The 19,178-nt window shown below is 37.5% G+C and overlaps 1 protein-coding gene across 14 annotated transcripts in view; it reads left to right on the top strand.

The window, feature by feature from the left end:
• The window catches only part of Npas3 (neuronal PAS domain protein 3), an 836,745-nt gene that overhangs the window by 703,118 nt on the left and 114,449 nt on the right, over nucleotides 1-19,178 (top strand). For all 14 annotated transcript variants that reach the window (XM_040275944.2, XM_040275939.2, XM_040275937.2 and 11 more), the window contains one exon: nucleotides 7,682-7,856. In XM_040275944.2, coding sequence (XP_040131878.1) covers nucleotides 7,682-7,856 — 175 coding nt within the window. The remainder of the gene's footprint in view (nucleotides 1-7,681; nucleotides 7,857-19,178) is intronic.

Below are 19,178 nucleotides of genomic sequence, written 5' to 3'. Positions count from 1 at the left end.
AATTTCAATCTTATAAGTATTTTCTTGTTCACATAATCAAAAGAAGGAGAAGAACAAAACACTATGCAAAGAATAAAAATAATTAAACAAAAATTGAGATGTATTGATACTGAAGTCTGATTACGCATAACATGCCTCTCAATGTGTATCCAGATTTAAATGACAAATATTGAACCATGTAAAATTTGAGGATAATGGATTAACTATGCCAATATCAAGTATTTTATGTTGATTGGTCTCCTTACCATCAAGGTAATGAAGAAGCTTTGAAAGTTACAACTTACTATTTGTCTGATCTTCAGAAAAGAGAGATTGACTTCAGTTACTTTTGAGATTGTTAATTCTTCATCCTTGGCATCATTTCACTTTTTACTAGGATTATAACCTCCAATGGCATCCTTTTCCTCCTTCCCAGCACTGTGATAAATACTAAAAAGTTGGCCTTTCTGGCCCTACAGACACTTTAAAACTTCAAAACTATAGGAACCTTGTAAAACGAGGTTTTAAAATTTTCTGATTTCAAAATTCCTGGGCTCATTCCTGTGATGTAATTTCCCCTCAGTATTAAGGCATTCCCTGGGTTTTCCTTTTAACTGGTGTCTCTTAATGAAAGAAAAAGGATATTGACATATCAGAACGATTTTAAAGCTACTTCTTCCATAACATGGCATGTGGAAGTATACCTGAACCAAGGATGCAAAACATTTTAAATACAACATATAATTTACTTATTAGAAAAATAAAATATTGTAGAGGCCTCAAAGGTCTGTTTTACACAACTATTTCTATAAGTATTTAAACACATTCAATTGGATTCTGAATGTGAATGACTGATCTAATACTTTTGAATATTTAGTAATCAGTGTTAATTATTGCCTGATCATTTCACCCATGAGGAATGACAGTGTTAAAGGTAGACATACTGTTGCAAATAATGTGCCCAAGCTCAAGTCAGGATCTGCAATGTATTCTTTATGGGGTCTTATACTCCATTTCTCCAACAGTCTGCCTTCCTGTTTCCTCTCTCAGAACCAGGAGAACCCCTGGAATGATCTTCTGGTACTTCTTAACTGAAGTTCAGAAATGATTATAAAGTGTGTCTTTGGATGCTGTTTTTGCAAATTCTCAAGGCAGCCACTCCAGGGGTTATAGAAAAGTATATAAAAACAAAAAAATAAAATGTAGTTGGCCTCACTGATTCCCACAGGAATCAAAATGTTTATTTCTGAAGATAAAATAAACACACGATGTGGTATCTTTTAGCTCAGCTTCTTCTAAGGGAAATCTCTGTTAGCGTATCTGTAAAAAGAGAGTGGATTCATTTTTTTTATTTGATGACACTGAAAGGATTTTTCATTCTACCTCATCTTTCTGATATAGAACCTTTCTTTCTTCTTGTTCTACTAATTTATACACATATTTCTGTAACAGACCCAATGCTTTTATGCGTTTTTCTTTAGATAAGTCAGCAAATACATAGAACGAGACAGAGCAGTAAAGAACATCAAGTTTCTGTCAAAACAGTTCATAAATATTCAGTAGAGTTCTGCAATATGTAGGAAGTTATGAAGATGGCATTAAGATACCAGTAAATCCAAAGAAAACCTATGCTAATCAAGCTATCATATCTTATTATATTTTATTCTCTTATCACTTTATTATCCTTCAGTAACACAAATGTGACCCCCAAAAGCTACACATTCTAACCTGCTATGGTGAGAGAGAATTTCCACCTTATCCTGGGTCAGGATTTTCTAAGTAGGATGTCAGGGTCTCCTGGTAGATCTGAAAGCCTAACCTGGTAGTTAGCTTTCTAAGGCACTTACCACCAACATAGTCCTCTCTCAGGAATGATTTTCTATTCACATATAGTTGGCAGCACCTGTGGATGTGGACCTGGCTACAAAAGGACACCTGAAAAGGTGCTTAACCAAGAAGACCTCAAGTCCTCTCTGTAACCTCAAGAAAAACAAAACAGAACAAAAAGTCATTTAAAAGGTTTAAGACAGTCTACCTTAAACAGTAGGTTTTGAATGTCTCTTTTTATTTAATAAAAAAAATCAACTTTGTATTATTCCTAAAACTGGAGTACTTTTAAAAGAAATACCTTAAAAATAGCTTCTATGATCTTTCTTCATAGAAAAGTCCTCTTAAGTGGTTCTAAAATGGAGATGACCTACAGTATCACTGCTTGTTCCTCATTTACACCAAACCCTTTCAAAGAGGCACTGAATTCAATGAATTGCACTGTTGGTACATTGCTGTAGTTTAAAAGTATTGCTCACTCCAGGGGGCCAAGCAAAGGCTATTGACATGCTTGCTTGATGTATGAAAAGACAAATTAGTCCCCCATCCTATCTACCAGCAGGGTACAATGACCCAACATGGAAAAGTCAACTCAAACCACTGTATAATATATTACTTTTTTTCCCCTGGAAACTTCAGAGTTATCAAATCAACTGTGTCTAGTGTGCAAATGACATGCAAGCTAACAGACTGTGAAATAAATTTGAGGAAGGCCGTGTGGTTTAGCATGACTACAGGCGATGCCAGATGGCACTTGTGGCTCTGGTTTAGGAGGAATCTATGGTAGCGTTGGGTGGAGAAAGCCAGGAAGAAAAAAAGAGTTTAAGCAAAATAATGCTGTTTCTGGATATGATTGTTTATTGCTGTCTGCTGCCATGCATTCTCAGTTATTTTACAATATACTAAGCAATAGGAGATGCTCTTTTAGAGTGACTCAGCTGGAGGAAAGTTGGACTTAGTGAGTGAGTTTGGCAACAGTCATGCTTCTTTGTTCTTCTTATGTTGGGAAAACAAACCATTCAAAGACCCATGGGTCTGTTTCTTGAGTTTAATAAACAGAAAGTGGAATATTGAACTCAGGGCCTCACATATGCTAGGCAAGCACTTTTATCACTGAGTCACATCCCCAGCCCCTCAAAAGTGGAATTTTTAAACTACTGTATACAGTGATTGACTTTACTATAAAATGAAGAGTTTTTCACATTTGCCTTAGAATGTAATTTGCACTAAGTAGAAAAACACTATTGGTGGAGAAAGGAAGAAACTGTATAAATCATAGTGAAGGGTTAAGAATAGGACCAATAATTAATATCAAATAAATTTCTCTAAATTTCTACTGTTGGTGAAATGAAGGGAAAGTTAGAAATAATTTTTTGTGGAACTGTGTTGCAATTCAGATAAGGATACAGGGATGTGAAACTTGGAAGCTAACTAGCCAAACAGTTTTGTCAGAAATTGGAAACAAAATGGGATATGAAAGATGGTCCTTATTTTTTGAAACAGTTTCTTAAAATCTGTCTTTCCTAGTATTTATATAATTCTATTTTCAGGTAAACTTATTTGGGGTCTATAAAAGAAGGTATGAGTCTTAATGCATATGGCAAAGGTTTATTGGAAGCGAATATATAATGATGTTATATTGCAACTCATTTTACAAAATAAATAATGCTGTAAAAAGTAATGTCACTAATAATATTTTTTTTAAAGAGAGAGTGGGAGAGAGAGAGAATTTTTTAATATTTATTTTTTAGTTCTCAGCAGACACAACATCTTTGTTTGTATGTGGTGCTGAGGATCAAACCCGGGCCACACGCATGCCAGGCAAGCGCACTACCACTTGAGCCACATCCCCAGCCCACTAATAATATTTTTAAAAAGAAAACTTAATTGTGCTCAAAACAAATGAAGATCAAGCAGAATTATTTTTCAGGCCTAAATACCCATTCTTTGTTCATTCAACAAACATTTGTGATAGACCTACCATTGACAAGAAATCAGTGGGCAGAAATTTTGGAAAAGTTAGTAACTAGGGATCCTAACATACCTAATTAACACTGGATTAGTGTTCTATTTATTTTTCCTACTTGAAACTAACATGAAGTAATGTCTCTCCATCAAGTAAAAGACTTCCAGTCTTACTTTCTGTGGTCTATTTTTTGGCACAGAATTTAGTGGCAGGAAATATGAATTTTTCTGATTCACCTAGTCAGTCTTCATTGGAGGAAAACAAAAAAGACAAGGGTTAAGTGAGGAAAGTGGTGGACTATGTGTCAGTCAGCTGGGCTTCTAGCCTTACTTCTGCCTTCACACAGCTGGATAAACTTGAAAAAGCATTTTAACTTCTCAGAATTGTAGAGTTTTCACCAATTATATCAGGGGATATTAATAGATGGTTTTTAAGTTCTCTTTTGCTTCTAAATTTTAATTAAGTGGAATCAGTAAGAGAAATGTTGAAAGTGTTTGATAAATGTGAGATGTGGTAGTGGTGATGACCGTGATGGCTGGAGGTGAATACTGAGTAGATTTTTGTCTACTCCCACATCTCTCTTGGCTTAGTACACATCCTTTTGTACCTTCCATTGGTCAAAGAGTCCAAAGTATCCTGAGCCCCAAGGGACTGGCAGGCTACCTGCCCTTGGCCTCCTGCCTTCATAGTACTCCACGGTCTCTCCTGCTAGGAGTCACATTGAAGGGGAAAGAAGCTCATAGGTCCCTCTATGGCTGCAAATGTTTCTGCCTGAGAAGTCACATGTCAAGTCAATAGCCTTTGAACCAGTCTGTCACTACCATTGGCCTTTTCCAATACATAGGTTCTCCTGTGAAATGGGGAAAATCATACCAATTTAAAAGATTGTATGAGAATTCATCAAAGTATAGAAAGTACCTGCACAAGTAGGTGGCTGCTAATATTGTCATTCTTGTAGTTAAGATTCAAAGCACTTGTCACCCCTGCCATACCCTGTTTAAAGTGATGTCCCAAACCCCAAGTTACCCTGGAATATACATTTTCTTTTTTTGGTGGGGGGGCATCAGGTAACCCGGGATTGAACTCAGGGGCACTCGACCACTAAGCCACATCCCCAGCCCTATTTGTATTTTATTTAGAGACAGGGTCTCACTGAGTTGCTTAGTGCCTCACTTTTGCCGAGGTTGGCATTGAGCTTGCAATCTCCCGCCTCAGCCTCTCAAGCCACTGGAATTACAGGTGTGCACCATAGTGCCCGGCTGCCATCCATTCTTATCAACCAAAAAAAGCAACAACAAGAGCAGTCATTTGAGAGTGTTTAAGTCTCACAAAGTGACTTCCTCTGCGTGGTTTCATTGGATTTTCATTGGCTATAGAGTGGCAAAGTAAGTCCTGTTTTCATTCAAGCTCTCAAGGTCCATACCTTGTACCATTCCTGAAGATTGGCACTCCAGGGGGACCATGTCCACAAAGTAACACATGAGCAGTGCTCCCAGAGTCCTACAGAGCAGGAATGCTGCCAGTTTTAGACTAGGAAACCGAAGCCTAGGAAGTTAAGTGAATTGTCCAGGACCACACAGCTGAAGAAGAAAAGATTCTGATCTCAAAGTCAGATTGTTTCTCCAAGTATCTTGTGCTTTCCACCAAACCATATCGCCTTAACTACAAGAATGCATGAAGACCATGACAGTGTCAAATTTTGGGGGCCAGCCTCTCAATCAGTATTTAGCTCTGAGATGTCCTGCTGGGGGAACCCATGAGGTCATTGGAAGAGAAAGTCCACAGCATGCATAATGCCCCATGGCATGTTGTGACTTAGTCCTTCTTTACATGTGCCACACTCCAGACGTTGTTTTGTGTAAAGGAAGTGCCTGCAAATCCAAGCAGATCAGGTTGTGAAAACTGTGGGCTATTGCTCTTTCTCTATAGACTGGCATACATGAATATTCAACAACCAGGACCCCTTAAAATTTTATTTTATATCCTACTTGTGCTGCCATCACAATCTGTAGTCTGTGCCAAAAACCACTTTGAAGTATTAAAGAAAACCATTAGAGTTTGAGAAAAGTGACAAAAAAATATTTATGAAAGTGCCACAATTGGACTCCATGTAAAATGAGTGACTTCCTCATATTCACTAATCCCCAAACAAAATAACTATCAAGAAATATTAAAACACACATTTTATTAGTTTCATTTAATTTCTTAATTGCTCAAAGTCAGTTTACCCATTTATTGCTGTGTGAAGTGCTTAGAGGCAAGGCACACATTAAAGGGATTATTTCCATGTAATCCCCCCCTCCCAGAGGGTCGGAGCTGATCACTGTGAATCCCGATGTACTCTCTGCAACAATACCAAGTGGAGGAAATAGGTATTGTAAAATGATAGTCGGTTGTCGGGTAATACAGTAGGAGAATGTAATTTAATAGTGAGAGAAAGTACCTCATTTTCGGTAAAAGTTATGGGAGCCTTTTTCAGGAATAGCTATTAACCAAACTGAATTTAGCCTCCTCTTCTTCTGGCTCTACCTCTGTTAATTGATAGATGTTGAAGATGTGTAGCCTGTTAAGATTTTAATCAAATGGTGTCTGGCAGTAGATTTGATCATCTTCCTGGGACTTGGAGTTCTGAGGGTAATAATTGCTCTGAGCATTACGCTCCCTGTGACAGTTCTCCCATCGCCAGTTTTCCTTCTTGGCAGCAAAAAGAGTGCAAGCACTCAGGTGGAATTTGGAAGGATGCTGGATATTACACAGGAAAGGGATATGAGGTAGGAAAGGCTCTAGGTAATATCCACCAAGAAACTTGTGACAGTGCGATGTTCTGGCAGCTTCCACGGCACATCATAGCTGGCCTGAGACCATTACACCCCAGGGGATTGGGAAACCCATTAGTGACCCAGGAAAGAGCTTTTCCTTGTCCTGTTGTGAAAGCACCTCTCCCTGTTGTAACACCTATAACCCAAGTGCGGTACATTAGGAGCATTACTGCTATTCTTAGAAAGAGATAAAAGTTAGAGCTTTGGAAGAACACAGAGGTAAGACCAATTCTTGCCCCCTGAGACAGCACACGACCCAGATACAGGAGTCCTGGCTGACAGCACTGAAACAGGAGGGGCTTCTTTTCTGACAGTTCATGTTCATTCTCTTTGCTCATAGTCAGCCTAATTCAAAGAGTACACAAAAGAAAACAATTTTTAAAAAGCCCTCAAGGAGATCTGTACCATGTATTTTATTAAATTGAAGGCAAAACAAGCTGATACTAGCAGAAAAAAAAAATGGCTGCTTCAGACCCCAGCTGACCTCTTTTGCATGGAAAATTCTCCATATGATTACAGCGCTAATGAGTAATATTTAATGAAAACATTATGCCTTTGCATATATTTGTAAGCAGCACTTCTTATGTTTAAATTTACATAGAAATAAGAGGGTATGTATAAAAACACATCTTGGAAATCTGTGTATTTTAAGGAAAATACTCGTCTACTATCTTTGGCTTTTTCTGTAGCCATTTTTATACAAAGCCCAAATTTCTCAATAAGAAAACTGTAGAATTCAGTCAATCATCCAGTTGACACCAAACATACAAGTATTTGATGATGCGTGGATAAAACAGCTGAACGTGAGGCAGACTTGTCCACATTTCACAGGATGTTTGGATTTATGCAAACAACAGTGTATGAAGGAAAAACTGGGCTAAACAATTGCTAAATAAATACATGAGAAAAAAAAAGTCTTTCAAGTTCAGGAATCCTTAAGTATTTGAAGATGAAGCCTTCGAACAAGAATTGCTTCTAGTGCCTGAGTATTTTCCTTTTCTGCTCAGAATCTGAATCACTTTGGTGCTGAATTTGAACATGGAAAAGCCTGTGACACCTTTCTTTCTCACCCTTTCTCTTCCCTCTCTAGGTGGAGCTGACAGGCAGCAGCGTCTTTGACTATGTCCACCCTGGGGACCACGTGGAGATGGCAGAGCAGCTGGGCATGAAGCTCCCGCCCGGGCGGGGTCTCCTCTCACAGGGCACAGCAGAAGACGGGGCCAGCTCAGCATCTTCCTCCTCTCAGTCAGAGACCCCTGAGCCAGGTGGGAATTCAAACCTAACTTGTGGGTTGGTGGGCAGGACCTTTGCCGAATGAGTGTGCTCAGGGCACCCGTGTGAAGGGACTATAAATAGGTCTAAGGGTATTTAACAATTCTGTGCAGCTTTCAGTCCCATGCAGTAATTAAATAAGGGAGAGATTTGAAAATAAGGAGACATTTTAATAAGTATAATCCAGAGATCTAATTTCAGTTGAACAATACATATAGAAGGCACTAGTTCCTTTAGTTTCTCTTTCATATTACTAGAGGAAAGCTTCCGACCTGGAACACCTTCTTCCTTTTATTGTTACCATGGCTAAATGTAATGCTTTTATTTATTATTCAGCAAAATCTGTGGTAGAGGCATTTTGAATATTAGCTTATGGAGAATTAGAAGTATTAGAGATTTGCAGAAATCTTGGTTTCTTTTCTTTTTCTTTTTCCTTTTTTTTTTTTTAAGCATCAGAAGGTACTTGAAAGATGTGAACAGATAAATTAAGGCTAAAAAGAAAACAGAAATGGCTACATTTTAAACTGCCTTTCCACCCTCAGTATTTAATTAGATCAATTGTATAGAGGAATGAACAGAGGTGACATTCCTCATTGGGATTCCTTCCAGGACTCTTATAGACTTTGCATTCAGAATGTTCCCATTTTCATTGTGTTGTACTGATGATAATTTAAGTATTAGGGGAAAATCCATTTATAAATTAAACAAAATGACTTGATATCCATCAGTCCCCTAGTTCATCAAGCTGTTCAAACACGGGGAAGATTGGCTGGTCGGCCTGGGTCTTCCGAGAGCGCTGGTAATTAGATCTGCGAAGGATTTATTCTTTGCTGATTGGGGCTTTAAATTAATTGAAGTTCCACATTTGTGGTTTTGTCCTTTTTGTACTTTTTTAGAGGAGATATTTCATATTCTTGTGTGGTGGAGTGCTTGGCCAAGCAGCAGTGGTTTAAATGTTAATTTTTCTCATGAGAAGTTTAAGATTTTTAATGAATCAAGGCCTGATTTGAAGTGCAAAGTTTTATTTGCTTACTTGGGAAATTATTTTTTCACTCTTCAAAGATGCCTGTACTTTAGTTGATCTGTTGTTATAAAACAGATTCATAACACAAAAGCATTTTGTTAGAAAGAAAAATGGGGGAAATAATATTAATGTTAACATAACTCTACATACTTCCAAGGAAATGCTTTAATTTGGCTTGCCTGGAAATAATCGCAATATGCAATATGCTTGTTCACACAGAAGGGGAAGAATATATTTGCCTCTTTGGGAAATATTTTAATTCCATCTAGAACCAATCCATGTTTTCTCATTGAAGTTGACTACAATTCCTAGGGCATCATTACCCTGGAGCATTGATGAGCATCCTTTTCCAGTTATCCCAACACATGAGAAAAGCCAATATGTAAGTTTACTCTTTACCCTTTAAAAATGAGAATAATTTTGTTCAAGGGAAGTCATACATTCTTATACCATACCTCACTGATTTTACTGAACAGATATGCCAGCGAGATAATTGGGACTGTTTTTTAGTCATTAGGCTGTTCATGTCTGGGTGCATTTGAGAAGCAGTATGTGAAAATAGTTTTCTACACTTACATTCTGGAGTTGGATGGAGGCACCTTGATTCCTCAAAACTCAAACATGTAGCACAAAAGAATTTAAGTTTAAAAGCATTTGTCTGAAGGAAGGCAAGATCTTTTTGATCCTTTAGTTCAAATTCCAACACAGGTAGCTATTCCTCTACAGCAAAACCAATAGGTGCCCATTCTGGTCTGTGTTGGAACCCATCCTTAACAGAAAGCTTCTGAACTCACAAGGCTGCCCACCTCCATTGCCAAGCAGTGCTAATAGAAAGTTATTCCTGATCTGGAGCTCAAACCTACTTAGCTACAACTTCATGTCCTCTGGGATCACATACAAGATTTACTCCATCTTCCCTATCAGAGCCTTTCCAATATGTGTAGTCAGAGACTCAGATCCTACCTTCCTCCCATTTCCGGGTCAGACCACACTAATTTTAAGACGACTATTGGATGGTGTGTTCCTGATGGACTCAGCACTCTAGACATCCTCCCTTGGCTGTACTTCAGTTTGTTGGTGACCCTCTAAAAATATGATCCTGAGAAGAGCCCTCCAGATGTACTGTGATAAGTACAAAACTTAGAAGGACTGTCACTTTTCTTACTACAGGTTACTATACTTCTAATGCAGCCTAATGTTGACTTAGATTCTATTGACAGCCTGATCACCTCGTCAATTTATATGGAGCATGATGTCTCCCCAAATACTTATTGAGGGTAACTTGTCTCTTGGAGAAAACATTTGAAATAAAAAAAAAAAAATCCACAGCCTGTAAACCATTTCTGCTAGGATATCCTAGGCTGAACTTGAAATAAAACAGCAAACCCAAATAAATATTTTAACATAGTATAACTCGGATAAATTCCATGTCTTCTGTGAAGCACTAGCATGCATAAAACTAGGTACACTGTTAGAGCTCCATTTTCACCTATTATTATTAATCCTGAATAGGAGAACACTTATCTCCTTCAACCATTACCATCCTTCTCTCCTGTAGAGTTACTTTATCATTTAATGTGAGCCATGATTGAAAGGAATTATATATTTATTTGGGCTTACCTCCCCTGGCTCCCCTGCCTTCCAATAGCCATCCTAACTAGGGAAATTGTGAATTCGACTTTCTATACCCCTTAACAACTTGGGCTCATTAGCTGCATTTTTGTAAGTAAGGGCTCTCCTCCTTGATGGTGAGCGTGACTCTCACCATTAGAGAAAGTCAAGCTGTCTTATCCTTAAAAGTCTGTAGTATTGGTTATTTTCGATCTTTGGCTTAGAAAAGCAATTAGATTGACTGCTCAAATACTGAAAAGCAGCATAGGGTTCTACCTTGAGTGAAATATCTTCACTAATGCAGATGATCGCTCCAAGGGAATTACTTTAAAAGTTCATGTCAGGCACTACATCCCAAAGCTGCTTATGTTTCTTAAAAGCTGAAAGAATTTTAACAAGATTTTCTAATTCTTAATAACATGAAGGAACATTTTTTAAGACTGTTGTTCACTGCTTTATAATCTTTTTAAACTCTGATAAAACACAGATTCCTTTTTACATCCTGGTGTAATTTGGTTGGAGAAGGGATATCGATATATGGTTATTATGAAAATGAAAGGACTAGTAGGTATGGAATTTTTTAGAAGCCCTGATGTGTTCAGTGTAGCATTACTAAATGACTGAAATCTAAATAACATTTGGCATTATAATAAAAGGAAATAAGTGACTAACCCAGACTAAGAGGCAGTGATACTGTGCCATAATAGGAATTCTATTCCTTTGAGCTGCCAGCCTTGTGATTGCCTTGTCTTGAATCAGTCTCAAGATAATGGGGGTAGGGGGTGGAATCTGTTGACTTGGCAGCAAACTCAGATAAATATTTTATATGTATGCACTTTTACTAATAGATTAGTAAATACATTATTTCTTTTAAATAAATCTTAAGTCGAGCATTGGAGAAATAAATGGGCAGCCTTGTTTTAAAAGTTCTGAAGTTCTATCATGCTTCTGTACGTGTGGAGCTAACCATTTTGGAAGAGACTGCTTTGCGCTGTCCTGCAGGCAGCCATTTCTCTTCTCCCGCAGGCTCTGGCAACATAGGGAGCACAGACCCTCTTTAACGTGCCGTTTGGATGGTTCATTTTCTTTTTTGTAGATCTGCTTATATCTTTTCATTACTCTTAATGATTCTGCAATATAGGGATTATGAGTGCCATCTTCATGTTTTCATAAATCTCAATGCCATGTCTTTTAAATGCTGAGTAAACAGAAAAGCAGCTCTTTTAAGAAATCCTGGAGGAACTTTAGAAATCTCCCTATTTTGAAGGCAAAGAGTAATTTTCTTTTAAGTTGTCATAAAATTGTTGTGTTTTTACTTCTGCTTCCTTCTTAATAAACAGATCTTTTTATAATTATTAAATTAATTCATACTCACTGTGAAAAATTCAGAGAAGACAATAATAAGAAAAAAAGTCCAACCAATATCCCACTACCCAGAAATAAGCACCATTCATATATATACACCACATTTCCTTCCAGATCTTGTTTCTGTTCTCTCTCTCTCTCTCTCTCTCTCTCTCTCTCTCTCTCTCTCTCTCTCTCTCTCACACACACACACACACACACACACACACACACAGTGGGACTTGGGGAGTTTTTTGTGTATTTTACTAAATAAGATCATAACATACATGTTTCTAGTAACCTGCTTTTCATTTAACCTCACAGGCATCTTTCCCTGTCATGTTTCTCACATCAAGATGAAATTTCCTCCCTGTCTCCGGAGGTTTGTTTCCCACCAGCTAACAATCAGCTCCCGCCTACCGCTGTCAGGAGTAACATACCTGGGCCCTGCTTTGGAGGGAATTCAACTAGGACAAGGGGTTCTTGCAGCTTATTGAATGGGTGTGAACTCATAGGGGGAGAAATCAATAGTACAACGGGATTTAGACAACTTAGCAAAATGTATGAGACAGTACTTTAGGTGAAGAATAACGATAGCAGCATGGTTAACCCATTGGTTGGCTTAAATATAGGTTACCATGTTTTGTCTAAAGTTTTTGGCAGACACTAGCCTGTTTAATGAGGTTAAGAAAATCATTGTGGTAATATGGTCTTTACGCTAGCACACCCATTCTATGTCCTGAAAGTTTTAAAAGCAAGCAAAATTAAAACAGTAACATAGTTGCCTATGTGGAAATAATCTGCATTTTCTACTTACACCTCTATGTGGTGATAAATTTGATCAACTTTTGATTCTACCGTAACAGGAGTTCAATCCTCTGCCTTCATTAGACAATATTCACAATAAATTATTTAATTATAGAAGCAAATGACTAGAAATAACAATAAAGAATTATAAAAATTTATCCAGAGGATCAAATCAATATTTTGATTTATCCAGAGGATCAGATCAATATTTTGTTTAAAAATAACTACGTGAGTATGAGATATCACTTTTATGGGTGAATTATTTACCATCTAGTGTACAGTTGAGGGGTTTGATTTTTTTCTTATATTGGTTCAAGTTTGCTATCAATGAACTGAATTTAGAAGATAGGTAAGGGAAACCATCTTCCTAACCTCACATCCAACCCCAGTCCCCAGACAATGTGACTGTATCTACAGCACTTTCTGCTGTACTGCAAATGTCAAACAGAAGGTGTAATGGATTTAATATTAGCGCTGGCCAAGGTGTTGAGGGAGCTGTTAATAATGTCACTCCAGTTATTGATCTGAAGCCTTTAAAAATCAGAGAAAAGTGAGAGATCCCCTATTGGGGAAAGGCATACAGTGACTGGTTTTTATTGCCAATATATTTCTACATATAGAGTGGCAACTTTCTGGAATTATGTTATCACCATTAATCTCTCTGAGATTTTTGGAGTCATTATATGATAAAATAATATCATGGAAACTGTTTTGCATGCTAATGCTAAAAGATTGGACCAAATCTTTTAGACATAAATACAACTTAAAAATTTGCATAGGGGCTACAGCATTCATACAAATTGTCAAATGATAGAAGGCTATTAGCATAGATTTGTTCTTGATGACAATATCATATCTACTGGAGGTGTAAGTAACAGACTATATAGTCTCTGGATGAGCTGGACCCCTCTTTTGCATTTCTAAAACTCTGTACACAACCCTTATAGTCACTAAGTTAAAATAGAAATGGACTTTGTTCTTACAATTAGTGCACATTTTCAGGAAACTGCTAATCCTTCAATCTGAATGGCAGTTCATATGCAATGAAATTCCCGCTTTCCATAGTCCCCAACTAATAAATGAAATTAAAATGTATAATTTATGTTGAATGTTTATCAAACTGCAAATACACGTTTAATTCCTTTCCATATTCATTCAACATAAGCAAAGATAAATCCATCAGATAATGTACCACAGTGATCTCTGATGGATTGTATATGAGATGCAACTCTACTGGGGCTGCAGCAGTGATCTGAACCAGTTCACAGCACCCCCCCACCCCACCCCCGCACACACTGGCTTGACTCCTGTTAAGATTCAGGTGCACATGGACATGGTAAGTCTAATAGAAAGCAGCCTAACCAAAACTATCCTTTTCACAACTCAAAGAGATCAACATTTAGTCATAAACTCAGCTTTTACCCCAAACTAATATCCAAAATTATTTATTCTCAACTATGTCGTAGTTGTTTTGAAATAGAAATCACCTTCTTGCCAATCCTGAAGATGATGCATACACTGCAAAACTAAGCCAATACCCCAAAGTCTGCCTTGCCAAACTTGGAATAATTTCTTTGCCTCAAAAGAACTACCTTGATACAGTACTATTTTTTCATGCAGAAAGCAGGCCATTTTAAAATGTCACCTTCAGCCCAGTTAAGCCGAGCAAGATCACCTGGAACTGTCACCAAAAGGGAAAATATTCACCCTTGTTCTTTTCCTACTGCACAAGGCCCAGGCATACTCATCACTGGAGTCTGTATATGCTCATGGTTGGTCTGTATGATGACAACACTTGCAAAGCAACCTGAGGTTCAAGAATCTTGCCTGAGGGAACTAAAGAAAAATAAGGTAAAATCTCTTCTTTCCATTGGACTTTCTGGCCCAATACCTAAGCTATGCCCTTCCAGGCCAGCTCCAAGAATGCACAGGCATCCTTAGGGACCTCACACCTTGACCCATGAAAATCAGCATACTCACTTAGCTACAGAAGGGCAGCCTCCCTTTTGTTCCAAGAAAAGATGTTAGGTCTCAATATGGTTCTGCATGCCATTCTGAAACTAACTTCCCCTTCCAAAGTTTAGGTCACAGTGGTTGCATTTCAAAAAAGTACAGTTTTATATAAATTTTTATATAAATATTATATAAACAAATAGTTTGAATTTATATTAATATATTTTATATCAATCGATATATATACTACACACACACACACACACGATAGGATAGCAAATAACTTTGTTCAATAATAGAAACAAAGACCTCTTATCAAAATACAAATAGGTTTATTCACTTTATGTATAGCATTTCCTCCACAAACCTTCCATTAAAGGTCTAGGAAATCAAATTTTTTTAAACCCACTATTTTTAAGTTTTCTTATGTAGCTTTCTAGGTTAGAATTTTGACTTCCTTTTACCAATAGTGATAAAGGGTACATTTTTCAAGTTCCTAAAATGAAACCTAAGAAAAAGTTGTTAATGATGACCTTTCTCTACACACACACACACACACACACACACACACACACACACACACACACGATTGTCTTTGTCATTAGATAATTAAAAATTATGGATTCTATAACTGTTGCCTTGAACAAAGCACAAGTTATTTGCTTTTAATACATATCACTGCACAGAAATTTCATCCCCGTCCAAATTATACCATTCTGAATTCTTCATCTGCCCTAAACAGCAGACTTACAAAGGATCAGTTACCTGGCATTGACTGAGCTTTGCAGGGTGCACAGTTCTGAAGAGGCAGAACTGGCTGGAAACCATTTCCACCCCTAGTGAGCAATTTACTCATGATTGCTTGGGGAAAATACTGGAAATATTGCTTCTGTGTAAAGTTTGCAACTTCCAGTTGTCAGCTCTTTGCCAAGCAGTTATTTCCAAGTATAGCTTTAGAAGCAAAGCATACTCAGGCCAATGATAATGGTGGTGTTCATACCCTACTTGGTGTATGCAGAGCACAAAAACTGCTAATTACAGGAGTTAATTTACACCATATCCCTCTGAGGCAAGTCAGTTTGTTATCTTGTTGTATGGCTGGGGGAAAAGCAATGGAAATTTTAAGTGGCTTTCCTCTAGCCACACAGGTTAGTTTTAGCAGCCCAGATTAAACTAAAGAGTGCTTTATTAGAGTTGGAGTAGGTGGGAAGCCTAAGAACTGGATAGAAAAAGGAGATAGGACCCTGGTAAAAATCAAACCAGAGGAATTTCTTCCAAGGGGATACTGAAGTCCAGACTGAAACCTAATTATCTCCTATGCATGTTTCATTGGCTAAAACATATTTGTTTTCCAAAGTAAAATCTCTTACTTATAAACAGAATCATCCATCTAATACTTTGCTTTCATTTCTACACTGAAATTCCTTATGCTATGTTAATTCAATGACAATAAGTAGCGTCTAAATTAAACAAGCAAAAGTCCCTTGATCCATATTAGCTGCTGTATGACTCCTTAGCCAGGAGCACAATCAAAATAGTCTCTGTGCACCTTCTTTAGCCAGCGCCAGCCAGCCTCTATGCAATGTCTCCAGACTCTTCCTTCCAGAACCAGAAAAAGAGCAAATAGAGCACTGGTATCCATCAGAAGGCAGACATGTCTTCCTGGTGGTATCTACTCATGGAACACAATCATGATTTCTTGGACCCATGGGACACATCACTCAATTTGTTAGTTGACAAAATTAGCTTGAGAAGAGGGAAGAATGTGCATTTTTTTTTCCTCTGTTACTAAATAAGAATGAATTTTCATTCAAGATCTAGGACCACTTGACAATAAAGACACCTCAGATTACTCAACAACTCTTCATGGAATGTCTGCCTCATGTTAGACAGTATATGAAACACTGATAAAATAAAGGTGAAGCTTCCTGCCTTCCAGGAGTTGACCATCACGTGAGGGAAAAGATTAGTATGATGTGGAGGTGCGATGACAACAATTAGGGCACCCTGGAGTACGGGAGGGATCGCACTGGAGTACAAGTTGGCAGAGCTCACTCAGATTTAGGAACAATGCTTTGACATGCCCAGACATAGGTAGACCACAACTATCAGCAACTTTGGTAACATTATGAGTTTTTTGTTGTTGTTGTTGTTGTTGTTCATTTATTAGTTAGATAGCCTAAAAATTGCCTCACATTCTGCCTACTGCATGCTAGGTTCACAGGAACATTGGTTACTCTGACTTAACTGCTCCTTGGGCTCTGTACAAGAGTTCCGAATGGGAGGTGCCCCTAAACAGCCTCCTTTCCACTTATCTGAGCCAATGTTACTAACTGAAATTCAAGAAATTCTAGCTTTGAAAAACTATACTCTTTTAGCTTTATCTACTCAAGGCAAAATTTGTTGCAAAGACTGTAAAAACATTAACAATATATTAATAGCTTTTATTCTGTTTTACCTATATATTCCAGTTGCAAAAAAAAATAGGCCTGTATAAATAATTTATTACTCAAAATGACTCCAAACCAAGACTAGAGAAGGTAAATAACTTGCTTCACATCAGAGTAGACGGTGAATCCAGAATTTGAACTCAACCTCTTTTTTTGTTTTGAATACTTTGCTTGGTAGTTGCTGGCAACACAAGAGGTAGATAGGACTCTTGTCCTTACAAAATTGATCATTGTCTGCAGGTGTAGACACAGTCAACAGCCACGGGGTGGGAGGGGGCAGGGGGGACAGTCTTTCTCTCCTCAATTGTGGCATACAAATTGCAAGTGGTAAAGAAGTCAGGGAGTAAGTAGTTCAGTGGCTGGCCCAGCTTTGAGGAGGAGGAATGATCTGCATATCCTGCCTGAAAAATCAACCTAAGGGTAAAGAGGTGGAGACCATCTAGGGGATTCATCCTGAGTAGCACAGTGGGGTGAGGGGAGGCAGGAAGAAACCCTGTGGTCCTCACTGAAGCAAGGGTACTTGTTTATCTATAGTAGGGCCAGATTGTGGAGGAGTTGAGGTACCAAAGTAAAGCATCTGATATTGATAAATTCTAAGTATCACTAATGAAAATATTAGCTTATCAGTTCTCTGTTTAAAAGAATCTCAAATTTAGAACTATCTTCCCTGAGAGTCATATTATGCAACTCCTCCTGGATTCCTGGATTTTTTTATGCAACTAACATAACTGTTACTGTGTTCTGGCTGCTCTCCATGTGCCATGCACTCTGCTAAGCCTCTGCTATGCATTACCTTGTTCATTCCTCACAAAATACCCTGAAGATAGTACCATGATTTTTCCCATTTTACAGATGAAGCATGAAAAAAATAGTGAATTAAAAAAAATTATAGAAGTCTTACCGCTAAATAGGTGGGAAGTCTAGGATTTGTATCCAAACAGCCTGGTGTCAGAACCGCCATTCCTAACCATTCCTCCAAGGTATATCTCAATAGCCCATAGGAAATACCTGTCCATCATCCGCCTGAGACCACCAGTTGGGGGCACTCACAATCCTTCCCAAACAGCTCTGCATACTGTACTTAGTCTTCCATGCAACATAGGTAACTTATGTTTATTGCACTTGATATTGGATCCTTTATCTTTGAAGAATGTTCAGGATAGGTTGAATAAAGAAGACTGGAAAAAAAGAAATAATTTAAGAGGCTGTTTCTGTAATCCAGAAGTGAATGAGCAGATCTTGAGAAATAGAATTACTGAAAGGCTTTTGCAAAAAAAGAAATGATTTAGAATTAAGATAATATTTAGAAAAATATAGAAATGTACCTTGTGGTTAGTCTTTAGCCAGAAGTTTATGGTGACTACTCTAGAAATTATGCAGGTCTTGAGTTTTCACATATGATTAGGATTAAGAATGCCATCTGTCCACTTTCACTTTTTTATCAATTGGTAATAAAATCTTGCAACTTATGAAAATTACTAAATTATATATACTATTGATCATGAAAAATTAATATCTTTTCTCAGAGTTCAAATCTGCTCCTTTTTATGTTTTATTCAAGTTTATCATGTGCCTTTGTTAAAATGTCAGTATGTTGGTCAGTGTCTCTCACTTATCAAAATATGTCCTCACCAAATAAAAACAGTAACAGCTCTGATAAAATTGATGACTTCAAAAAAATTAAAACTCTCTTGTATCCAGCCATCCCTTTATTGAATAGAGCAAGTCTTTATTCAGAAGGGGATCAGAAGTATAGAAATTGATTTAATTGATGATATAAAATAAATTAAAATATGATTAATATTTAGGGAAATACTCCATTTCACACTCGGAAGTATAAAAGTAACACAAGTTCAGTAGTTTAGATATGTGAGACATTCACATACTGTTCTTTCATTCATTCATTTATTTCTGTACCCATTCAGTCATTATTTATTGCATGTGCAGGTTCTTGAGGTAGAATCATTACCAAAAAGTTCCCTACTCTCACACAAACTCCTGCCAAAAGGTGTCAAAATATTTCTGTTGAAAAAATTCAGTTAACAGAAGTTTCCATTTTCTAAGTAGGAAAATCTATACATCAATTTGTGGTGGACCAATTAGTCTTCTCCGCTTTCTAAATGCAC

This window comes from Ictidomys tridecemlineatus, chromosome 5 (assembly GCF_052094955.1).
Source record: "Ictidomys tridecemlineatus isolate mIctTri1 chromosome 5, mIctTri1.hap1, whole genome shotgun sequence".
In the NCBI taxonomy this organism is placed as follows: domain Eukaryota; kingdom Metazoa; phylum Chordata; class Mammalia; order Rodentia; family Sciuridae; genus Ictidomys; species Ictidomys tridecemlineatus.
The sequence above is the reverse complement of the archived record's forward strand: the minus strand, read 5'-3'. Positions and strand labels throughout refer to the sequence as shown.